Source organism: Mesoplodon mirus, assembly GCF_964341445.2.
Source record: "Mesoplodon mirus genome assembly, chromosome: 11".
Taxonomy (NCBI): domain Eukaryota; kingdom Metazoa; phylum Chordata; class Mammalia; order Artiodactyla; family Ziphiidae; genus Mesoplodon; species Mesoplodon mirus.
Genome location: NC_138987.1, coordinates 29958010 through 29984177, shown reverse-complemented (window position 1 = coordinate 29984177; position 26168 = coordinate 29958010). Strand labels below are relative to the sequence as shown.

At 48.4% G+C, this 26168-nt stretch overlaps 1 protein-coding gene across 1 annotated transcript in view; it reads right to left on the bottom strand.

The window, feature by feature from the left end:
• RFX4 (regulatory factor X4) overlaps positions 1-25144 on the bottom strand; it is a gene marked incomplete at both ends in the record, with an annotated part of 171482 nt that extends 146338 nt beyond the window's left edge. The window contains one exon of the mRNA XM_082636573.1: positions 25085-25144. Coding sequence (XP_082492699.1) covers positions 25085-25127 — 43 coding nt within the window. The remainder of the gene's footprint in view (positions 1-25084) is intronic.
• Positions 25145-26168: the final 1024 nt, after the last annotated feature.

The window sequence follows — 26168 nt, the reverse complement described above, 5'->3', positions numbered from 1 at the left end:
TAAATGTAATGTGCTTGAATCATCCCGAAACCAGCCCTCACCCCCCCGCCACCCCCATCAGTGGAAAAACTGTCTTCCACGAAACCGGTCCCTGGTGCCGAAAAGGTTGGGGATCACTGATCTAGACCACCCACTATTCATTCATTTATTCAACAGCATCAGCTAAGTACATCATTTCTGCTATAATGCTTGTTTTGAAAACACAAATGCGTTCAATGCAAGTGATACATTAGGGAACAATTTGTGCCTAGCACAAACTTTCTGTTTGCTTATGCTTGATTTCTTCCTTAAAAAACATCAAATGAATGCAGAAAACTGCACATAGCTGAACTGAGCCCTGTAGGAATATGCAAAAAATGCACACGTGCTCACACCTCAAACATCTACCAGCTACTTGAGTTTACAGTGTGGGTTGTGAGCCACACCTGCCCAGATAACCCATGTTCTAACATTTCACAATAACACACAAGCTGCAGCCCTTCTGAAGTCCACTTCCAAAAGCAAACCTCAGGGCTTCCCTGGTGGCGCAGTGGTTAAGAATCCGCCTGCTAATGCAGGGGACACAGGTTCAAGCCCTGGTCCAGGAAGATCCCATGTGCTGCGGAGCAACTAAGCCCGTGCACCACAACTACTGAGCCTGCGCTCTAGAACTCACGAGCCACAACTACTGAGCCTGTGCTCTGGAGCCCACAAGCCACAACTACTGAAGCCCATGCACCTAGAGCCCATGCTCCGCAACAAGAGAAGCCACCACAATGAGGAGCCTGCACACCGAAACAAAGTGTAGCCCCCGCTCGCTGCAACAAAGACCCAACACATCCAAAAACAAATAAATTACATAAATTTAAAAAAATGTATTATAAAAAAAACTATTAAGGACTCGTAGAGCTTCAAAAGCAACTTCAAGTCCAAGGTGAAGTGCCATATTTATTGTATTTATGTGCCTCTTAACCATTTAACATGTATAAAATTGTGCTATCCTTTCTATTAGGTTCCTACCTTCTTTCCCATGCGTCACTGACAAAGTTTTTGAGTGTTGTGCCCCTAGCTTATTATTCCAGTGATCTCTGTACTTTTTATTGTGCAATTTTGTAGAATGATGGTGATTTGGGGGAATGCATATGTGGTATTACAGCAGAAATGACTATACCTATGGATGTGTGCTTTTGAACAGTGCTGTCTCCTGCTGCCTTCTTTATAATATGGGAGCTAGCATTTACTGAACCCCTATTTTAACATTCCAGGCCCTTTACATATGTTATCTCATTGAATTTGGACAATTCTCTGAAGTAAGGATTTTCATCTCCAGTTTCCCTAGAGAGCAACTGAAGCTTAATCGACTAATGTGACGCCTCGTAATTCAAAGAGCCAAGGAAAAGATCATTACTTTTCCCTGGCTCTTAGTAACATATTGTAAAAGGAAGCCATGCTAACGCTGGCGAGTAAGCTGTGTAGTGAGGGGAAAGCAAACGTCAACAGCAAGGAGAAATGTTAGGGTTTTGGTTTGTATTTTATGTCCCAACAAACTGCTCTTTTAAAAGCTGTTTCCAAAATTGTAAATAAGTAGGAGAGAAATATCAGGGGAGGAACAGGAGCCAGATTGTTAAAGAGTATATGGAAATCTGGTACTTCTAAGGAAACACTGAGCTGCAGAGAGATTCAAAACATTAAAACGCTACCCCCTTCCAGATTTCAAATGCACAACATAGAAACAAATGGCCTGTAATGTTTTCAAAGCTGTGATGGCACAGGATGGGTGTTTCTCATCACATCTTATGCAAAACCACATCTGGATACAAATCTCCGGGATTCTTTTCAGAACTCTCTAGAATGTCTCTACTCAGATCTTCTAACCCTTTCAAGTCCTGGCACATTTTCCCTGGCAACAGCCATGGCTGATTTTGGATGGCGTCCCCTGAAATCTGCGGCCCCTTCCTCCACCCAAGCACACCACCAAAAGCAATTTCTCTTGTTCTGGGCCAGTCCCTGGTCTTCCCAGCTAGGTATGCACACCTTCGCACTCTCACGTGCATGTAGGCACACAACATTCACACATACACCGCCACCCTCGTTCATCAGAAACAGGGAACTAAGGCAACACTCTCCCTCTCACCCATCTGCCAGTGCCAAGATCAGGCCTGTTATCGCTGGAGCCCTGGAAGGGCCTACTGTTGCAGGTGAGAATTCCTAGTGATTGGTGGGCACACTCTCTGAAGAACTCACGGCAACATTCCAGAGAGGAGCTGGCTCTGAGCACCATGTGGGCCAAGAGAGGCAACACCCACCCACGAGAGTTCAAGTCAAAGAATTCTGCTGATGACTGTACCTCTCCCCACACTGCCCAGCCTCAACCCTGGAGAGAGGTGAAAGCAAGGTTACAGAAGGGAAAGAGGGTAGAGAGAAGAAATCTCACCAAGTACTCCCTTCCCCCACTGCCCCCACGGAGGGCTCTCTGACTCATGGCTTATGCCTGTAGCCACTCTGCTACCCAGCTCTGCTCCCAGGAGCAACACAGAGTAAGTTTGGTCTCTGTTGCAGACAGCAGATATATGGAGAAGCCACCACGTCTCCATTTTTCTTTCTTTTTCCTTTTTATTTATTTATTTATTTTTAATTTATTTATTTTTGGCTGCATTGGGTCTTTGTTGCTGTGCACAGGCTCTTCTCTAGTTGCGGCGAGCGGGGGCTACTCTTCGTTGCGGTGCGCAGGCGGTGGCTTCTCTTCTGGCGGAGCACAGGCTCTAGGCGCGCGGGCTTCAGTAGGTGTGGCACGAGGGCTCAGTAGGTGTGGCTCACGGGCTCTAGAGCGCAGGCTCAGTAGTTGTGGTGCACGGGCTTAGCTGCTCCGCGGCATGTGGGATCTTCCCAGACCGGGGCACGAACCCGTGTCCCCTGTATCGGCAGGCGGACTCTCAACCACTGCGCCACCAGGGAAGCCCGATGTGGACCATTTTTAAAGTCTTTACTGAATTTGTCACAACACTGCTTCTGCTTTATGTTTTGGTCCCTTGGCCCCGAGGCCTGTGGGATCCTAGCTCCCCGACCAGGGATCGAACCCACACCCCCTGCATCGGATGGCGAAGTCCCAACCACTGGACTGCCAGGGAAGTCCCTGTCTCCATTTTTCTAGTCAAAGTACTCCACTTGTTTCAGCTCTTTCTTGGGAGAAATTGTTCCCACTTCCTTGCCATCCTGTTAATCTATTTCTGGCTGTCTTCTATGTCTGTTTGAACACGTGGCAGTCAGGATGAACTCTGAGGGTTCAGATGGGGTCTGAGCAGTGCCTAATACAGCAGAACCATCACATCTATTGCTCTGGACATGGGGGTTTCCAGTGCATTCAAAGGTCTTGCATTCCAGACTGCACGGATACAACACTCTGAAATATCTATACAGGCCATGGGCCTTGGAGCCCTTTGACGTTTGTCTTCTTCCCTAGGGGGACCCTCAACAGTGGCATCTGAAACTCGTGTCCCATAAGTTAGGTTGCTCCACAGGACTGGAAGGCCTCTATTTAGGTCACCTGAAGTAAACTTTATATACTTTAAAACTACTAATAATGGATTTTTGTCTTGCAAAGATCAAGAATTACTCAACCAGAATGACAGGTATATTGAATTTTTAATAAAGCACTGTGTTCATCTATCTTACTTATTTGTATATTAAGTGACTTAATAAAGGCCACCATACACTGAGCCCTTATAAGCATTATGCAAATGCATTCCATACACCATCATACTTAATCCTCATAACAGCCCTATAAGGTAGGTTCTATTAATATGCACATTTTAGAGATGAGAAAACTAAGGCTCAGAAAGATTAGGTGACTTGTCCTAAGTCACCCAGCTAGTAAGAGGTAGGGTTAGGACAAGCATTCAATCTCAGGTCATAACCACAACGCTCTCTCCAAGTGCACCCTGAGCTCTCCTTATCCTGTGTCCCATATGGTCTCCAAAACATGGTGCCAATATTGCAGCATTGATCACAGTCTGCCTTGCATTACAACTTTTGCTGAAACTCAATTTACATATTACAATTTTTGCTAAATTCACTTACATATTTCTTTGCAAGCCTTTGTTATACATAACAGGCTCTTCAGTTCAGAACATAAACATCTTAAGAATGCTGTCAATTTTATTCTCTTTCTTTTGACTCTCCACTAGTGCCTGGTATGAAGTTTTTCCTATAGTCTGGCCTCAATGGACATTACTTCATTGACACGCGTGATATCAAAGAGTGCACAGCATGTAAGGAGGTACATTCACATATCTACAGAATTTCCTAATCATTTTCTTTTTTTACCACATAAGGCATGAAAAAGGACAACACATCAAAGGCAATTTTCCAAATAAAGGAAAATTCAAGAAAAATTTATTTTGTACTGTCTAGATACAAGAAGTTGTAGTAAAGTGAGTCTGATACAAACATGAGTAAGACTGGTTTCTGCCCTCTAGTTGCCATCAAGAAAGCAAGGCAGGTGCTACTCCATCAGCTCATAAGTGCAGGCACCCTGTCATCTTTGTTCACCTGTCCCCAGTGTCTGGCACTGTGCCTAGCCCCACAGATATTGTGCAGTAAATACATGTTGTTGAATATATTACTTTCTTCAAAAAACAACAGTAAGTTCCTACTGTGTGCCAGATACTACTCAAGCTTTCACACGTGTGGTCTGAATTAAACCTCAGAATAATATGATGTGGTATGTCTTAATATCTCTATTTACTGATATGAAAACTGAGGCTTGAAGCAAAAGTTCTAATGCGGTGATCAGTGTGGCAGTATTGGCGCTGTGCTCTGGGACATGGGAGAAGGAGAGCTCAGTTCACACTTGGATAACTTCCTGCTCCCAACTGCCTCATTCTTGATCCATAAAAACCACCTGACCTTTTAGTAAGGACCAAGCTTGCTCTAAGTGCCCAACAGGATTTACTGACGGCTGTGAGCATAGGCTCCTGGGCTGCAAGGCATCCCTCATCTGACTCATCTGGGATCGTGGGCAGGAAGGAGGATGCAGATAATGCCTTATAGATTTTCATCTTATAAGGAGTCCTTAGAGGCTCCCCATTCCTTAGAGGCAAATCTTCACTCCTCCCCACTTCATATCGGAGATTTGGAAACCCCAATTTGAAGTGACTTTCTCAAGTTCATAGAATGAGCCATAAATGGTTGTTGGGTTTCCTAGGAGACTCGGATCCCTTTCCAGCAGCAAAAACAACAAGGAAGTAGCTGTATCGGAGGCGTGGCATGTCCAAGGCAGTCCAAGACTCAGAGCAGTGCTTCATGAACATATATTGGCCTGGCAGGAGGAGACAACTTAGTTGTCAAAAGGCAGGTAATCCTTGAAGTTTGCAGAGCACACTGACACAGAGAACCTGATCTGAGCGTCACAGTCTACCTCATGAGACAGAAATTTACACCACTTTACAGATAAGGAAACTGAACATGGCAGTGGCTTGTTGGCAGTGGTGTGGCCAAGGTCACACAGTTCAAAGGTGCTAGGCTCAGAATTCAAACCCAGATCTTCAGTCTCCAAAGCCTATGCTTATTCTTCCTGCTGCATCCTACTGGGCACAGGCTAGTTGTTCTCTCTCATCCCTCTGTGCATTCAATCTGCAAATATATAGTTATCAAGTGTCTTCAGTGTAAAGTTCTAACAGAAGAGATGGACAAAAGCTATTTAATAGGAAGCCAATATAGTACAGCAGGATATCTCTGATGGACCAGGGTCTCAGGACCTGAAAGTATCTTGGTTGCTTATGTATTCTTTTTTTATTATTGATTTCCCCCACTCTTAAAACTGTATGTTCTAACAACCTTGAGTATCTTGTTCAGCACTTAGTTCCCAAGAGCCTGGAGCAGGGTCGGGCACAGAGCTGGTGGTGATGGCTGTGATGAAGCAAAGCAGAACGAAGGAACAGAGAATAGTGGACGGGGGGATCCTACCCAGGAAGGCCTCTGGGAAGAAACAGCATTTGAGCAGAGACCGAGTGTGGTGAGGGAGCAAAAAAGGCCTTCGGAAGTTCTGACAGCGGAGACCACAAAGGCAAAGGCTCTGAGGTGGGGTCACGTGTGACCTATTTAAAGAACTGGAAGAAGGCCCGGGGGCTGATGTGGAGTGGCCATGGGGGAGACAGTACAAGATGAAAGAGAAAACAGAGGCAGGCCAGGAAGAATGTGGGGCCTGGGGTTAGAACAACTGGATTTCAAATCCCAGACCTGCTACTCACTAGCTATGTAACACTGAGATGGTTCTGGAACCTTCCTAAAGCCCTGCCTCCCAGGTTTCTCCAAAGATTAACTGAAATGATACGGGTGAGGCACTTAGCATGCTTGGCTTTGTGGGAAGATGAGGAAAGCATGGTCTCTCTCCAGCAGGTGCTCACAGCCATGATGGGGACAGACGGCAATGGTGACATCTAGCATTTACTGAGCGTCCTCTCCATGCTGGTCACTCTGCTTCACCTCTGCTCACCTCCAGCAGCTCTGAAACAGAGACCTGAACAACTCCGATCTGTGAAGAGGAAAGTCTCAGAGAAGCTAGGTGATGTCACCACCACAGGTTTGTCTGACCCCAAAGCTGTTTGCTGTCACCATGGCACCCTGCCTTGCTAAGCCAGCAGGTAACCAGGAGTACGTCTAGATTACAGTAAGGTGCTTCCAGCTCGTCCTGGCTGCTTCACAGAGCGGGGTGGGGGGGGAGGCATTTCAGCTGGTCCTTAAAGGAGTCGGCATCTGCCAGACCAAGGAGGAGAGAAGAGCATTCCGGGGAAGAGGGCCACCGTTGCAGACAAAGGCACAAGATGGGTTCTGAGAAAGGTGAAGAGCCCACTGACCTGTGACCCAGAGAGTGGTGGGAGACAAGTGGGAGATTCCATTAGGAGCAGATTGCAAAGGCCTCACCCACCAGGCCAAGAAGCCTGCAGGCAGCTGGGAGCCAGCCATGATTTTTAAGCAGTGGGGGAGTAACACGATGAGCTTTGTTTCTGAGGAACTGGATGAGAACAGGGAGTTTTGACTTATGCAATACCTGAAGAAAACACCGCCTGACTTATAAAGTGTCACTGGGTTTTAATAGAAGGCGTTATTCATCCTCTTTATATCAACAGTCTTTTGGGGCGCTGTGCTGAGGCCTATTTTAGGAACCTGCAGCTTTAGAAATGCTACATGAAAGAGCTGACATGCCACACTCGCAGCTACCAAGGGAGGACGGGGCCCCAGGTCCCTCTGGAGGTGCCAGAGCACACCCCGGTGTCCCCTCCCCCAGGCCCTGCTCATTATCAGGAGAACCACGCCACCGGGGCCTGCTCCCGTCCCCCCACGCACCAGGATGCTGCTTTTCCTCTCTCTCCCCGGGACTCTCCGTGGTGGTGGTGACACACAGGAAGCTGTGCAAAGTGGGCCCAGGAGGCGGGCAGCTGTGGCCTCTCCAGGAGGTACCTCAGGTCGGTGGGTTGCCATGGCGACCCCACAGGCCCCGCCCCAGGGGCTGCTGGGTTCCAGGAAAGGGTCCCTGCCCTGCCTCCAAGGGGCAGCCCCACGCTGCCGCTGCTTTTATTCCTTCCCTCGCCCACCAAACAGTGATTTAGTGCCAACTGTTTGCCAGGCTCTGAGGATCTAGTGATGAACATGGCAGGCAAGGTCCCTGCTCTCAGGGAGCTTATATTCCGTGGTGGAGACAGACAAAAACAAATAAGCAAGATGACTTAGCGCATGATGAGTGTTCCAAAGAAACGAAGCCCTGGAATGGGATAGAGAGAGAGTGGGGTGCTGTTTTAGGTGGCAGGGACACTGAGGGCCTCTCGGAGGAGGTGATGTTGAGGCAACTGCAAAGGCCCAAGGTGGGAGTGGGCTTGGAGGGTGTGAGGAAGAGCCAGGAAACCAGTATGGTGGAGGAGAGGAAGGACGGGGGAGGGCAGTGCGAACTGAGGGCAGTGCGAACTGAGGGCAGAAAGTTAGGAAGGGCCCGAAGTTCGCTGGCCAGAGTAAGAACTTCACATCTATTCCAAGTGTGCCAAGACGCTATTGGAAGGCTTTAACCAGGTGACATGAACTGCACTGGCTCAGAAAGGGCAGCCTGTGAGGGGACTTACATTCATTTATCCCACTGTCCGTTTATCAACTATTTATGTGGTAGCATGTTGCAGGCACTGAGCTATACAGTAGGGACATAGCAGGGAACAAGACAGTTTCTGTCTTCATGGAAGGTCAGAGTTTAGTGCAGAAGTCAGCTATTCAATAATCACACAAATAGAGACATAATTACCAAGAAAGCCAGGGGAGAGAAATAAAAAAAAGAAAGGTCTGACCTAATCTGTGAGAGTCAAGGAAGCTTCTCAGAGGAGGTAGCATTAAACGGACAGCTAAAGAGTAAGAAGACATGTGTTACTACCCCAGGGAAAAGAGGGAGGAGGGTTCCTGGCCGAAGGAACGGCATATGCAAAGTCCCTGAAGCCGGCAGAAGAGTGACACACTCAAGACATTGACAGGCAGCCTGAGCGTGAATGGACTCATTCATTCAGGTGTTAATTCAACATGTGTTTACTGAGACTATCCTGTATAACTAACACTCTGTAACATGCTAACGGGCATGTGCACGTAAAAGCCCTGCCTCTGTACTCAGGGCTGGGTTAAGGAGTCTGGATTCTATTCAGTAGATGGTTGAGAACCTCTAAAAGTTTTTGAGTAGACTGTGGCATAAACAAATCAGTTCTGTGGGCAGCTCCATCAGAGGCTGCTAAACACAATTTTAGTGGAGAGGGAAAGGGAAGCAGGAGACCATATCATTTATCATCTAAACCTGGAAGTTTCTGAGACTGAAAAGCAGTGTTAGTAATAATTTTGCCAGGACCATATGTGTAAACCAGGATTGTCCCAGGAAAACTGGGACTTAATGTCCCCCTAGTAGGAGGCCACTGCAAGAGTCTTAAGTCTTCGATGCTTGAACCAGAACAGATGAGTGAGATGAGAAAAGATAAGAACTCTGCCCTCCTTCTAGCTAACTGTATCCACTCCTCTGGCTGATCCCTGTGACCAGTGTCCCCATGTCTCTTCTTCATCAGCTGGGGTCTCAATCACTGCATGATGCAAGTGAGTCCACTAATGACACATCCTGGAACGTGGCCTCTCAGTGAAGTACCATCATCCTCGTCAACATCATCATCAGAGCAATGACTTGCCCAAGATCACACAGCCAGTAAGCAGCTGAGCCAGGGTTTGAATCTGACTCTAACCTGACCATTAACTTATACTGTAATACCCACAATTACACATGCCTTGAAGTCTCATTGTGAGCACTAAGCTGTGTCTAAAATAACACCAATCACAGGGCCTCCCTGGTGGCGCAGTGGTTGAGAGTCCGCCTGCCGATGCAGGGGATACGGGTTCGTGCCCCGGTCTGGGAGGATCCCATATGCCGCGGAGCGGCTGGGCCCGTGAGCCATGGCCGCTGGGCCTGCGCATCCGGAGCCTGTGCTCCGCAACGGGAGAGGCCACAACAGTGAGAGGCCCGCATACCGCAAAAAGAAAAAAAAATAAAAATAAAATAAAATAAAATAACACCAATCACACAATATGTACTCAGTAATGTTACTGCTCCTTCTTACTTCAAGAAAACTCAATATAGAAAATTCTAAAGTGGGCAAAGAGATTAATTAAGGTGTCACTGTTTGCAATATACAAGAATTAGCGATGGAACCCTGAAGGTGCACCAATGCTGATATTTCACAGATCATGAACTCACCAACAGTCTCCAGAGACTAGAGAAAATTAAAGCTAAGGTGTTCAGTGCCATCTCCTGTCGAAGATAAATTCAATGTAAAAGCAAATCTCTGCTCTGAAGATATCTCTGGGAACACCAGAGTTAATGTACATAATTGCATAACCAGGTTGTAAAAATTTCATTTCCCCTCCACTTCTCGGGGCGGGGGGCATACCTACCCTTACCCAATGTTGGCAGACTTTTTCTTTGTTTCTATTGCTATTATTACAATATTATTAAAACATAGAAAATCTGAAAAAGATCACTGGAGCCAAGGCTACTCGCTGTGCACATCATCTGGTATTATCTGATTCTTGACATCACTGCCTTTCCTAGGTTTTTGTTTGTTTGTTTACCTCTTCTGCATTTCTTCTCACCCCCTGTATTAGAGGAATGTGGATTCCCCCTCCGAAAACTCAGGAGTCAGGCACTCCTGGCTGCCGGAACCAAAGAAACTTCAAACTAACCTGCACTTTTGAGATAAATCAACAAAATATCCTTCTGTTAAGCAAAGCACTTTTTTCTTTCCTGTGTTAATCTATCGAATAAATTATACTTTTTAATGTTGAAAAGAGAAACATATTGACCCACAATCCCACCCCTCTAACGTGTGAACTACGTGTCCTTTTTCTGCACTGCTCCCCAGCCTCATGAGCACCTGTGCACATATGTGAACTGTAATCTCAGGGAATGTACAATTTCTATTCCTTTTCCTCTCAACCTTCTAGCATGGAGATTTCCCCTCTGTTGCTACAGTCCTCACGTTCATCATTGTTTAGTACATGCTCAGTGTTCCACTGAGCTAATGTTCCTATTTTTTACAATGTTTTAATGGACAACTTGGTGCATGTAATGTTTTCTTTCATTTGGATCATTTCCTGAGAATCACCTAGGAGAAGGAAGAGTAAGCCTGTGGGCTTCGTAACTAGCTACAGACGAATGGTCTGAATTACAGCCTTAGTACTTACTAGTGAAATGACTTTAGGCAAATTCTCTAAACCTCAGTGTCCCCTTGTGTAAAATGTAATAATAATGTGCCTACCTCATCTTAGTGGTGTGAGATTGTAGTGAACAAATGCATGGAAATTACTTATAGCACAGTGACTGGCACAGAGCACGTTCTAAATACATGGAACCGCTGTGAGTCCCAGGCACCTGTTTGTGACTAAGGCACTGTTTTGGTTTGTTTGAATAACAATGTAGTAGTTAAGAACACAGATTGTGGAGCTCAACTGCCAGGTTCAGGTCTGACTTCCTTGAAGTATGACCTTGGGTGAGCAACTCAACCTCCTTGAGCCCCAATTTTTTTTAATCTGCAAAATGGGAGTGGTAATAATAGCATCTCATGGGGTTTGTATGAGAATTAAGTGAATAAGGCACAGAGAATATTTACATGGTAAGCACTATAGAAGTCTTAGCTATTATAATTTTTATATCATGCCCACCTCCCAGGAATTACTCTTTAGTTCTTCCTGTTATCATTCTTTCTGTTTGATTCTTGGATCTCTTGGTGCATGGCCTTGGGAGCCGGCAGGACACTAATTCTAATCCTCCCCTTACAAGGGACCAAGAAAATTCTGCAACCCTGGGCAAATTACTTAACCTCATGGACCTCAATTTTCTTCCTATATTAAAAATACTTACCCCATGAGGTTACTATGAGGATTAGGAAAAATAATATAAGCTCCTTAAGAGCTGACTGTACCTTATTGCCCACACTTAGGACGGTGCTTGGCACAGAAGAGCAGATCAATGAGGAGAGAAGAGGAAGGGCTGAGAGGAGGGAGGGAAAGAAAGAAATGAATGAAGCACCAGCACCATGCCTGGCTCACAGGGGCTCAAGAGTGTCAGTTCATCTGCAGTTAATCTATCAAGGACTTGCTTGCATGGAGCCTTGAGCCAGGCTTCCTAGAAAGCAGGCAAAGAGGTGCAGCATTCCTCAGAATATGAAGGAGGAATGGATTTATATCTTAAGTAAATACTCATCAAGCACTGACTTGTGTGAGACACTCTGGAAGATGCTTTGCACTGTGCTAAGCACAGAGAATAACGACACAGGTGGAAATATTGAGAAACAAAGGAAGAAGCATCAAGTAAACAATGAAAACGAGGATTGGAAGTCTGTGCACTTGAGGCCCACGTGGATAAGAGCACCGTGAGGCAGAGTTCAGACAGTCAGAGGTCTACGTGGAAGGGAAACCACCCACACCTTCATTACAGCCGCATGTTTTTAACTGGTATGGCGATGGCCTGGTTTAAGAAAGCAGGACCAGGCTTCCCTGGTGGCGCAGTGGTTGAGAGTCCGCCTGCCGATGCAGGGGACAAGGGATCGTGCCCTGGTCCGGGAGGATCCCACATGCCACGGAGCGGCTGGGCCCGTGAGCCCTGGCCGCTGAGCCTGCGTGTCCGGAGCCTGTGCTCCGCGGCAGGAGAGGCCACAGCAGTGAGAGGCCCGCGTACCACAAAAAAAAGAAAAGAAAAAAGAAAGCAGGACCAGCTTTGGTGCCATAACAACCTCAGTTCGGATACTCTCGCTGTACGAACCAATGCACATACAGTGACTGAGTCCCACAGAGTGGCAGTTTCACTAAGTATAAGATGGGAATGATCCTGCCCAGATCACAGGTTTATGAGGTTATGTATTGAAAAGACTGAACACAGTGGAAGTGTTGTATAAAATGTTTTCTTCTCCTATGCAGTCCTGGGGGAAGGGGCAGAAAGGGGAATGGGGAGAAGGCAGGTCTTGGAAGCTACTAGGGGGACACAAGGAGAAGCAAGTGCTCGAAGCACCTTCTGTTTATTGAGCTTTTACAACATGCCAAGGCCCTGTGTGGACCCCTTTATATGCATTAGTTCGTTTAATCCTCACAAGACCCTCTAAGGTAGGTACTCTGCATGATCCCACTTTACTATCCAGCAAACTGAGGCTCAGAGAGGTCACGTGACTTGCTGAATTCATACATCTAGCCCATGGCAAAGCCGGTTCTCACTAAGTCTATGGGATTCTATAGCCAGAGCAGTTAGTGTTTGTATCAGCGATTGAAAACTCCCTGCTATTAATGATTGTATCAGTGGACTTCCCTGGTGGCGCAGTGGTTAAGAATCCACCTGCCAATGCAGGGGACACGGGTTCGAGCCCTGGTCTGGGAAGATCCCACATGCTGCGGAGCAACTAAGCCCATATGCCACAACTACTGAGCCTGCATGCCACAACTACTGAAGCCCGTGCACCTAGAGCCCATGCTCCGTAACAAGAGAAGCCACCACAATGAGAAGCCTGCGCACCGCAACAAAGAGTAGCCCCTGCACGCCGCAACTAGAGAAAGCCCATGTGCAACAACAAACACCCAACACAGCCATAAATAAATGAATGAATAAATAAATGAATAAATAAATATTTTGAAAAATGATTGTAACAGTGATTGCAAACTGACATGCTATGCAATGGAAGGGGCTGTTATTTTAACACCCAAGGTTTTTATGCTTAACCTACTGTAAGGAAAATCATGTCTGTAAGTAAATAGGTATGAAGCCTTTGATGATAGAAGATGTCAAATTTGCCAGAGTAACTGGCAGGCGGGGGACACCTCCCCAGTGGTGGTGCCAGGTTGAACTCAGAAGCTCTGAGAACAATTAGAGATGAAAGGAACACCTGACATGAAGGTGCCCCCACAGGAAGGAGCCCCCGTGGGTGTCCTCAGTCAGCAGTCTGCTGCCAAAGTCACATCCAGGTGCCCATGACAGCCAGAAGCACACTGACACCCATGACAGTGTGCTCCAGAGAACTGCAGCATGAGCGGCCATCTCCCCCAGGGTTAGGGGTGAATTGACCTCCTGAACTTCGTTATATCGTAGAGCAGGGGAGCTAGGATGGACATCTCTGAGGTCCCCCTTCTAACTCCAGGTCTTAGGAGGCAAGGAGGCAGCCTGGCTTTGAAATCAGAATAATCTGTGCTCAAACCCTCATTTGACACTAGCCAGTTGGCCTGGACATGTTACCTAGGCTCTCTGCACCTCGGTTTCCTCTTCTGTAAGATGGGGAAAATAATGCCATCGGTTGGGTATGAGAATTAAATGAGTTAACATGTGTAAGCATTTAGCACAGTGATTGGAAAAGATGATAAATGTTATTAATCTGCTACCCGATTTCAAAAGGGGAGTCACTTGATTTAAAAAAAGCAACTAATAATTTTGAAAATAATGCATTAAGGCAGCCTGCCATCAATTACCAAAATAACTCGGGTAGCTCCCTCCTTCTCTCCCATCCTCCCTCTGTCCTTGCCTTCCTCCCTTGCCTCCTTCCTTCCTTCTTTCCTTTCTTTCTCTCTTCATCTCCTTTTCTTTCATTCTTTCCTTCTCAAAAACAATCAATATATAGTCTCCAGGTACTATGTACAATCATACGGCTTTGGTGTTTTTTTCCTTTCTTCTTCTTTTTTACGTATGTCTCAATACCAAGAAAAACTCTGAACAGAACGCAGACCCACAGGGAATCCTTTTTTCAGGCTCCTCATCTCTCGGATCTCTCTGGACCCCTCTGGACCTCTCTGCCCTGCACGCTTTCCCTGCTATGCTCGGGGCTCAACCAGCCTGAGTGAGGCTCACGCCTGTTGCGGGTGAGACCAGGTCCAGGCAGGCAGCTCTCCCCGCTCCCAGTGCCTCCTCAGCAGTGCCCTGCAAGGTAGCCCAGGCGGAGAATGCCCTGCAGCCTGGGCACCCGGAGGAAACCCCAACGAAGCAGACAAATAATTCATTCTTCTAATCACAGCAAAGTTTTCAAACTTTAAAACGGAGACTTGATTAGAAGAAAAGCTGTGTTTTTTTTTTTCTAAAAGCCTGGCATTTCTGAAAAGGTCCCCTACCCAACCCACAGCAACCTCAAAAACTCTGCCCACTGAGTTGAAAATAAAAGTTCACGGAGACCAACGGCCCTCTCGCAACAACAGCTCAACGCTTTAGAAATCTTCTTTCCAATGCTTAAAAGTTTTCACATTTTAACTGAGGGCCTGAAGCCCTCTGGGATCTTCCTCCCTTGTAAACTCCCAGGGCTTTCTCAGCCAAAGTTATTTATTTTTTTTATGATGTCTAATAATGCTTTGTGGAGAAACTTTTGTTTTTGTAAAAGGAGCCCTCAAGTAAAAGAAAAAAAAAAACTCCTAGAAACAGAAATTTTAGCTTTTTATGTAGCCATGTAAGAATGATACAAAATTACTTGATTTTCTTTTCCGTAGAACAAAGAACTTATAGAGGCACCCAAATTCTCCCCCTGCCCCCACTCCACATTTGTTACCAGCAGTGGAACTGAACACCACAAAGAAAACACAGCGAAATATTTAAAGTGATCAATCAATTCCACCATAAACAGATCTGCGTTTATGCCACGGGCCCATTTCCGGAACTTTATAAAACCCCAACAACTTCAATAGGAATTTCACCTACCCATGAGCTCTGAGAACCAGTTCACAAACTATAAATACATCACATGTATCAACACCCCCAAATTTAGACTCATCGTTCAGAAAAAAGATGATGTGGAGCTCAAATATCACCCCTGCTTTTTAAAAAAAATTATAAATTCTGTAATTGTAACATTCAGAGAAACGCCTCCTTCTTCAGAAGTCTAATATTAGCTTGAAATGACTTCAGAGCCGTCACAAGATTCAAAACAAACGTGTTAACATAAGTCTCTCCACGAAATGCATTCGTGCCTCAAAAATTGGTGGCTGGTGGTATAATTAGCAATCACTAATCACTCTTTAGATTATTCAAATGACAGTTCAAAATCTAGTTCAGGAGTAGTTCACTCATGTTCACTGATACTGCATTTTTCTCCAACATGATGTTTTCAGGAGATCCTTGCTTATGAAGTAGTAATTCTCCCTTCCAATTAAATAAAAATCTGCTATATTCATCAATCTCACTTAGGCTGCGTCTAAACAATGCTGACCTTTAGCACAATTGGGTAGTCAGAAAACACGCAGGGCACTAAGCCCTAACTAACCTTCACTGGGTTGAAGCCTTTTCAAAGGCTTTCTTATTATCCCCTTGAATTAAAGCAAAACAATCACAACAATATAAACCCAACACGTCAAGGTTCACCTGTCTACTAATAATTATTGATTGCTCAGAGGAAGATTATGCTTTTACATTTTATTGAGGATTAACCAACCACAAAAGTGGAAATTATATGCCTATTTTAAAGAAATTCTGCTCTGAGGATCAGATCTGAGCACAGAAACCACGTAATCTACTGGCACAGGTAATTCAGCCCTGGTTGCCTAAATTCAGATCCTATTCAACTGAAAACAGAAGGGCTGAATTTCATTCTTTCTTTTCTGCTTTTTATGATCTTTCTCTCTCTTAAAGAAAGCTGTTAATATTTCAAAAACCCCCAAACCACAATGTAGATAAAATCAAGTTATAAAGACAGAAACGGAACAAATGGACATTTTCTCCTCACGTTAGAAAAATATGCAAGAAAGGCCAAAGAACTAAACGAGTTTCCTGCTAAAACGAGTTTCAGAGAAAGACTCACTTGAAACTGGTTTCCCCTCTTGAAAGTCAAGTGTAAAATGGTTCAGTCTTTAATAAAACAGTGATGCCTACACGTATTGGGCAGTGGGGGGAGGGCAGTGGATGGAGAACGGGGGCCATCACGTTCTAGAACTGGGAGGGCGTCAGGGGTTGTGCAGGGGTCTTCATCAGAGGTGTGCACCATACGTCTCCTCCGAGAGCTCCATGGAACTACCTTTCTTGCAGGATTCAAATCCCAGTCAACAGGTGTTGCCTCTACAAAGACACATTTTCCACTTCCTTTAACAAACTGGAAAACGCAAGGGTGAAACCATGGCAAACAGAAGCACATAAAATGCCTTGTTCATGGGAAAGGTAGAGAAACGAAAATGACATGAATCCCTCAGCCTAAAACCTTTTAGAAGAGAATGATTTATCTTGACATGAGAATTGAGACTATGTCTACGTAGTACAGAAAACATCTAGATATGCTGAAACAATCTAAATTTTTTTCAGCATTATTATCCCCTTTTCCCAACTAGACACCCAGGATTTGGCACAGGAAGGCCAGATAATTATTTTCAATCATAGTAAGGTCTGCCATTTACTGAGCAATTTCTAGGAGCCAGGCTTAACTTAAAGTGCACAATCTCATTATATCCTCTTTTTGTTCTTATTGAAGTATAGTCGACACACAATATTATGTTAGTTTCAAGTGTACAACATAGTGATCCGACAAATACATTACCACACAATCACCACGACAAGTCCAGTAACCATCTGTCACCACACAAAATTATTACAGCATTATTGACTATATTCCTTATGCTGTTACAGTACATCCCTGTGACTTATTTGTTTTATAACCAGAGCTTGCACTTCTTAATCCCCTTCACTTATTTCACCCAACAACCTCCTCCTCCCCAGTATATCCTCTTAAGAACCCTAGAAGGTAAAGAGTGGATTTTTTCACAAAGAAGGAAGTTGAGGCTTGAGAACTTAGGTCATTTGCCCCGGGTCACACAGCTAGCAAGTGACCAAGCAGGGATTTAAATCTTGGTCTATCTGATAGCAAAGCCCATGTTCTTTTCATTAGAGCACACCCACATCTACCTGAAGCCATAGGGGAACACATATCTGTGAATGACTTCTAGCTCTAATATATGGTTTGTTAAATTACCAAAAGGCTACATATATAATCACAGTACTTAATGGCTTCTGCTTCATTAGTTTATTCTGGCTGAGGTATGTCTGTATGTGAGCATGAATGAAGCCTAGACATTCACAGACACAAAGCGAATGGTAACTAAACTTCAAATGAATCCCTGAGAAGACTACAGTGCATTTCACATCTGTAGTAAAGATGTGTCCCTTTATGTCCCTATTTTTGCCAACGATAATTTACAATTTTGCCTTCACAGTATAAAAGACTATCCTAATGCTTTCTTACAGGAAGAAAATAGCATGCTTTTGCTAAAATAATATACACTTTGATTGGACGTCCTTTCCAACGCAACCCTCTCCCTCGCTAAAACAAAAAAGAAGAGAAAGACAGTATAGCCTTGTGACTAAGAGTGTGGATCACTGCAGGTTAGGGTACTTACTCCCTTCAAGGATATCCTTTATCTGCCTCCATTTCCCATTGCATAGAATGGAATGGATAATAATAGTACCCCTAACATATATTTTAAAATACAACTAATAATGAATTTAAAGTGCTTAGTACATGCCTGGCATGTGAAAGGCACTTGACAAACATTAGCTTTAAAAATGAAAACAAAATCCTAGATTTATTACTTGCATTCTGTCTCAGGAAAGTTTGGCACACACAATTAAGATCGATCTTGCTTCCCGTGCAGTCAAGGTATGTCTCACAGCCCAACTTCTAGAGTTCAGAAACTTTTCAGTTTTGAGCCTGTTGGTTTCCTTCTTTAAACTGCAAACAATAACAGTTCCTTCTTCATAGCGCTGTTGTAAGAATTACCTAGATAATGCATTTAAATTAAAATGCTTAGCAAAGTGAAAACATATAGTAAGTATTGAATATACGTTATTTATTATCACTTTTGCATTGCAGACTCACAACAGCCCTATCAGACGGTTCTATCAATTCTGTAAGAAAACTGAAGCTCAGCAATATCTAGCTTCCAGACCAAAGACACACAGCTTCATGTGGCAGAAAGGCACCCTGTGAAAGGCAGCAACCTCTCCATCACCACACTCTATCTTCATTAATCTAGATAGTGTTTTCTCTTCATAGTATGTATCACTGGCTGAGATTATCTATTTCTGTGTTTATCTGTTTGTCTGTCTAGAATTTATGCTCCAGAGGAGCAGAGATGGCATTTTAAAAGCTCAGCATTTAGCAGAATGCAGGGCACATAGAAGACACATAGAATTCTTGAATGAATGGATGGATGAAACAAGCTAAAATTTGCCCAAAGCCTATGCTCTACTCAACCCTTACGATGCACTGCCTCCTACCACTGCCATCATTTAAAATCCTCTTCAAATCCAGAATCATAGGACAACTTCTGAGACGTTTTCTCTGGCGCTCAAAGACACAACATTCCTTGCTCCTCCACTCTCATCCATGCATTTCCCTTCTCACCAAGTGGGATTCAAATCCACCTGGCAGCCGGCGTCATCACCAAGCCCTGCCAGGCTAGTGCTCTACCAGTGTCCAGCTGAAGCAGGCAGGGTGGGGCGAGGGAACGGGCTTTCCCAGTCTGGCCTCCGATCTAGCTCTGTCACGTACAAGTTGTGACCCTATGCAAGTTCCAGACCCTCTTTCATCCTAAAAAGGGACAACGCAGAACTGCTGTCAGGCTTAAATGGCTAATGTGTGGTAAAGTGCCTGTTCATGGGGCTGCCACATGGTGGGTGTTCAACAAGAGACAGCATCCTTTCCTCCAGGCCCCAAGGGGACACGATTTTTCTGTCCCCTGTAGCGCTCACCACTCTCAATATGTCCATGCCTTCCCCCATCAAAACGTTTTAAAGTCCTTGACAGTAGGGACGGTGGCCTTATTCATCCCCAGGCTCTGCCACCCAACAGGTGCTCAGTGAGCGAGACTGAATAAAACCTCCGATAATTCACCAAAGTAATTTTTTTAACTTTTACCTGACACCTCCATATTATCTGTCTTTGAGTTATTCTCTCCCCTAACCTTGATAAAATTGCAAAGACATCTCAAATAGAGTGGGTGTGGGGAGAAGCAACGTCAGAGATTCTCCCCCAGCACCGCCTTTTCCATCCTGCAGAGCCGTGCATCCCTGGAGGGGCAGCTGAAGAGTGTCCCAAGTAACCTGTACAGCAAGCAGGGCAGGCTCTCAGGGGTCTATGCAAGTGGAGACCTGACTGTCTGGCGTCCAACTTGTGATGTCACCATTCCATACCTTTTCAGCCTTTTTTTTTTTTTTTTTCACAGACACCAAGGCAAACACACACATCAACTTGACTTAGAATCACGATTTTGCAGTGTTGGAAATGGAAGTGAAACCCTGTGCCTGATGCAGGTCACAATAATACCTCTCTCGCAGAGTGCTTGTGAGGATCAATGTGTGATGAACTACTTTATAAACCTAGTACCAGGCAGCTATCACAGACACGGGCATGTAAATTAGTCGTAAACTTTCAGACAGACTGTGGCAATCTTTACATCCAATCCGTTCATTTACAGATGAGGCGACAGAGTCTGGGGAGAAGGGAAGGATTCCTCTGCTTCACATATCACCAGGAGGGGTGGCCAGGTGTGAGAAGAGCCTCACCTCTTCCTAAAAGCTTGAGCAACGGAGGGTAAAGTCTGGTGTAGTCTTGACAGCAAAATCTCACCACGTGGGCCAGTGTGGCTTCTTATCCAGCATTTGTGGGGGCCTGTGATGTTGACTTCATCACCCAGAGGCATTTCAGTGTTGACGCCGGGTACAGCCCCATAAAATCTAACACCTTAAGGAACGCACCTCAGGTGTAACTGAGAAAGGCAATTACAGGTCCTTAAAAGGGGGTTATTCAAGGTTCTTGACTCTTAAAATCCTGCATGACTTGTAAAAACAGTTTAGTATATTATTAGTTTGGGGAGAGAGTCACTAATTGTGCAGTGGATCATAGTTCAGATACTGGTAACCTGGGTTCTATCGTAAAGAGGGATACGTCTAACTTGTCAGAGAATCCCAGTCTGTGAGCTGTCTTACCCTTCATTTTACAGGCAATTAAAATTAATCTTGTAAAGGCTAGAAGATTTACCTAAAGTATCATTACAAGTGGCTGAGTCAGAATGATAACCCCGAGCTTTCCCCACTGTACAAAGGAGAAAAAAATCCGGAGGATCTTCTCTTCAATACCCTCCCCACCCCTCCAAGATTTCTGACCAGGCACCTCCTTCTCTTATCTTTCCCGCCTTATCCTAACCCCTTACCCTTTCAGATCCAATTTGGGGGGGGGGCGATGAGAAATTCATCTGGGGCGACCCACGGGTCGTGGGGAAGAAAAGCCAGAACCTTTCACGTTGGTGAGCCTGTGGCTCGTGGGGGGGGACGGGCGCACTGCCCAGCTGGCGCCTAACTTCGGGATGGGGAGGGAGGCTGGACGAGAACCCGGAGGAGGGGTGGGAGAGAGGGCGCGCAGGCGGGCTGAGAAAAGGTGTAGCTGCTGGAGAGAAATTAGAGACCTCGGCGCCTCTGGGAAGCAGGATGGTCCAGCTCTCACACAGCGGCGGGGAGGCCCCGTGCAAACTCCTCTCTCCTCCACGTACTCGGCCTTTTGTTGTCGGCCTCTGCCTCTGGCTCCCGCTCATGCCCTCCGGTCCCCTGCCCCCCCTGAAGTCACCCCAACTGCACTCATAATATTTTGCTTTGCGCTGGGTCTGTTTTCCACCACCAACTTCCAGCAGTCTCCATGGCGACGCGCTGGGGAGGGGGGCGGGCGCAGCTATGGAAATCCCAGGGCCTAGTCGCCGGGCGGCCCCTGCAAACTTTTCCGGGTCTCCAGGACCTACAGGCCGGGTGGGAAAGCGCGTTGTCCCGGGCCGCCGCACCAAGTCGCGTGCGGGGCTCCCCGAGCCCGGCCTGCACGCCGCGTCCGCGCTGGCTAGTGCTGCAGCCACCCGGACTGGGGACCTGGGGACCACGCGGCTCTTACTTGACCCTGATGCCAAACCCAGACGTCGGCACTTGGCAGGTGGCGAGGGTGGGGCGAGCATGCCCCCTTTACCGGCCACACACACACACACACACACACAGACGGCCGGGGAGGGCGTGAGACAGTCTGATTTGGGCGCGGGGGCAAAGTTCACAGCTCCGACCCCTTGTTCCCCGAGCTCGCAGTCCGGGTCCCGGGGCTGGAGAAGACGGCTGCTTTCCTAGGCCCGGGGCCTCCTCCCACCCGGGCGCTCTCTGCCCCGCCGGCCCCACGCCAAAGCCACTGAAGGTCCCCACCTGCGGGCCCTCAGAGCAGGTCGGGCCTTGTGCTGAGCCGGGGGCCTGTAGACCAGAGTGCCTTCCCGCCGTTGTAGCCCAGGGAGCTCAAATCCGGCTCTAGGGGTGCTTTGGCCGCTCTGGGTTTTGGGGGTCGCGGCGGAAAGCGGGTAGAGGCAGAAGTTTCCAGGTCGGGTTCGTCAGTGCCCCTCTGTAAGGCGCCGTCCCGTTTAACAAGAAACAACCCTTCTGTTGCGCAGGCGACCAACCTGGCCCCGGCCCACTTTGCACAAGTTCTCCGTGGCCTAAAACTCTACCTACTTTCCCCCCACCCCGCCCCTCGTTCTCAAATTTCCAGGTACCTTGAGTAACTGAGCAACGATCGTCTGGGAAGGGCAGCCGGGATTGGAGCCACGGGCCACGGGCCACGAACACGTAGGCGCCGGCAGCGGCCCGCGTGAGGAGGGCGGGCCACACGGGGCTCGGCGCAGAGTTTGCGCGGCGCGGGGCTGAGGCGCGAGCCGGCAACGACGCAGCTGCAAACCGCGCACCGGGCGGAGGGCGCGTCGACCGCCCCACGCGTGCGCCTGCGGCCTCCGCCGCCTCCCCGAGCCCGGCCGCGCTGCGGGCCTCCTGGGAGAGGAGCTCTGCTTTGTGGCACTCGGCGGCGGGCTAGCCCAGCGCCCGGAGGCGCGCGCCGGCTCCCCGGCCTCCTCCGACGGGGCATTGTCTCAGCCCTCACACTTGTTGAGTATTTGGGGAAAACTCGAAGAATATATTACCGCCTCGGTGCGCGGAACAAAGGGGCGCGTTTCCTCAGGTCACGCTGAAGGGGCCCCCAGGCGGACCACTAGAGCCCCGGCCCCTGCAAAACTGTCCTCCCGGGCCCGAGGCACGTTGCGGGGATTTTCCTTTTAAGAGGAGGGGACGGTGGCCTGGCCCGCCGGCCTCTCCGACCCCGGACGCTCCGGACATCGCCCCAGCACTTGCTGCGAATCGATCGTTCCAGCCCTTTCGGAATGAAATAATAAAACGATAATATTCGTGGTTCTGCCGTAAGATTTGCGCGCAATTTGCCGTAAAAGGAGCAGAATCGAACTGCTCCAAGGAGCGCAGGTCTTAGCAAGCCGGGGAGAAAGGACCTTTACATAACAAGGGAAACTCCAAAGAAAAGCTAATTGGATTAAGTTCTCTGGAAGCGAGGTGAGGGAAGGTCCTGGACCGGACCGCGCCGAGCCGCACTTCCCTTGTCGTCGGTTTTGCAAGCCCGAGTGAAAATGTCACCTGGTGCGCCTCGTGTCATTTCTTCACGCTGCCGTTTCCCAGAACTTTTTGAGTTCAGGATGGCGATCTAGGGATGTCTCAGATTTTCGAAAAGGGGAGGGGAGTGGATGGGAGAAAAGATTTCAGAACCCGTTGGGGGTGTCTGCTGTAAGTAATGACCAGGTGTCTCCACGACCACTAGCTAGAGGACAGAAAACAGAACGTTTCCACAACCCCGCAGCTCTCCCCAGAACGCACCGAGAAGCTCCAGTCGTGTGGAAGGGGTGGCTAAAACCCCCAGCTGGGCCATGGCTGGTGTGGGGCGTGGAGACCCCAAGTCCCTACGTGAACCCTTTGCAAATACTTGGTCGTAAACCATGCAGACATGGGTTTAATTTTGTTCAAGGATATTCATCTCTAAAGTTGGGGTGCCCAGGAGGTGCGTAGTGACATTAACACTTGGCATAGCAGTATGCAGGGAGGGTCTCTTTTCCCTCTCTGGGCGCCCTCTTTACCGCCAGTGGAGAGGATCCAGCAGGGCTGGCCGCGCACTCGCAGCCGGGCGGGCGGCAGGCGACTCCTCTCCTTACCTTCATTTGTCATTGCACATAGTAAGGAGTTCTTCGGGGCTCAGCCTTTCGCCACTCCCAGGGGACCCACACCCACTCGGGGGAGCGTAGTGGAGAAGGACTTAGCTCTTGAGATCAGAGATAGACAATTACCCTGGAAAATCAAAGATACCCCTGGCCAGAGGGGGTGGGCGTCTTGTCCACCAGGGCCCCAGCAGAAGCCAGGAGAGGCTGGAAATCTTTCTGCAAGGATGGAAGAAAGACCATCAGGGGCAATGCCCGGATGACCCCTACTCCCACCCCACATCCATTTCCAGCCTGCTTCAGAGTGGAGATGGGGAAACAATCGTGTGGTGTTTATTTGCTCAGGGAGGAGTCGCGCGTGTGTTAGGGGATGGCAGAGGCTGGAAGGCACTTGTTGCTCCGCGCTGCAAAGTCCAGCAGCGGATGCTCGTAGGCATCCCCTCAAGCATCGCGTCAAGCTGCTGCCTCGGCCCAGGCTGCTCTCACTGCCCTGTTTCTGCCTCTCCCCAAGAAACTCCAAGGCTGCAACCAAGCCGGGATAGGACTGCACTGGTTGGAAGACTGCGGCTGGGGGAGGAGGTGAACTTCCAGAGAATTTCTTTCACCTGAAAAGGGCATAGGGAGCATAACTCTGATCTAGAAGTTTGGCGGCTCTTCAAAGGCGCTAGAACTGGGAGGTGGCGAAGACTCTACTGGAGAAAGAACCGAGACGCTGGGCTTTTTCGTTGTAAGAGATTCCTTGGCTTGCTTTCTCTGTTGTTACGGACGGCCACAACCCCAAAACCTGATGCCCACAGCCAACAGACCCCAAAGTGCCGAGCAGTTTGCAGACCCAGACGCCAGGCCTCGCCAGCCGCTCAGCGTCTTGTCCTCCCTTCAGCAGAATTACAATCCCCAAGCAGAGCGCATCGTCTGGTGCCCCTTCCGGGCAAGGAGGCTACACCCCGCCTCGGACGGCCCGGGGCTCCCTCCTCCAGACCGGGCGCGGATTCCCCAGGACCACCGGGTTCGCCGCCGCCACTCCCTCCAGCTGCGCATCTCCACCAGTCGGAGCCTCTGTCCCCACCTCCCCGGCGCTGTGCGGAGCCGTCGCCCTCCCCCGCCTCTGGGGCGTTCCGCTCGGCTTCCTGGCCCTAGCCACCAGCTCCAGAGCGCACCGCTATTCCGGGGCCCCCAAACCGGGGGAGGAGCCGGGCCCGGGAGGGGGCGGTCGGCTCGCAAAGTTTCTGCAAGTGGCACCTCGAGCTCGCCGCGAGCCAGCGAATCTTTACATAACTTTGTGTCCGGGGCTAGCAAAAGCGCGCTCCTTAGCGCGCGCGCGCACACACATTTACACACACAGTCACACGCGCACACTTCCACGCATCCGCTTACAGACATCGCACATCGCATGGGATTGAAAACTTCTGCAGGCTCCGTTATTTCCTGGGGTTTCGCTGTCAAGTTGACCCTGCTGAACTTTTTGCGACTCTTGCTGAAGTTCCCCTTCTACCTCTTCTTTCCCTCCCAATGTCTCCCCCCAACCCCCACCAGTAGGACTAACCTGTGGAATCCATGTCGGGTTCCTCCAGTAACCCACAATGCATGCTCTTCCCATGGACAGCACAGGCGCCCCCCAAAAGTCCTGATGTTTGGGGGTCCCCTGTGCTAGAGCTGCCCAGGGAGGAAGGGAGGAAGGAGGGGAGAAGGAGAAAGAGACGCAGAGAGTGCAAGGACGGAAGGATAAAGAAGAAAAGGAAAAGGCAGAAAGAGAAAGGAGAACAGAGAAAGAAGAAAAGAGGAGAGAGAGAGAGAAGGGAGAGGGCTCGGAGAAGGGGGAGAGAGAAAGAGCGAGCGAGCAAGGGGACACTCAGTAATCCAGCCGGGCAAAGCCAAACCCGTCAAAATGTTTGCGGATGTTTCATGGGAAAAAGCATCATTTTATAGGAGCCCCGATGGGAGCAATGTCATTGATAGGCCAGCCGGCCTGATGAATGGCCGCTCGTCAGATGGGGCCGTGGCGAGGCGCACTGTGAAGCCCATTGTGGGCCTGTTTTGAATAAGAAAAGCCGCCTCCGAAAAGGGGGGCTCAGAGCGACGCAATCCCAGCCCTCCGACTTCCCCCTTCTATTATAGCATTAGCAACGTTTTTCTTATTTAAAGTTCCAGAGGCCTTCTCCAGCCTTCGCCCGGCACTCATTATAGGCGAAATCAAAATTGGCTTAGATGTGGCCCCCTCCCCCCTGCCCCCCTCCCCCGATCCGGCCAGGCGCGGCGCAGGCTTGGGGGGTGGGCAGGGGGCTCCGAGGAGCCTGGGGAGTCGCCTACGCGGCCACGAGTGGGCCCCACTCCTTTCCCGCTTCTCTTGGGCCCCCCAAGTTTGGTCCCGGGTTAGATTTTGAGTGGGAGCCCTGGGGGTGAGGTAAGCCTTGACTCCCTTCCACGCGGATCCGCGGACACGCGTGGGGGAGTGGAGAGCGCTGAAAGGGGGAGGGGAAGGGGAACTGCAGCCATAAGACCCCACCCCCACCCCGGGTGGCAAGAAGGCCGCTTGGCAGGGAGGGTGTGAGGCGCTGACTCATCTCCAGAACTTTCTCTATCTTCTGGGAGTATCTGCCTCTCTCCGCCTGCCTCCCTGTCTCTGTCTC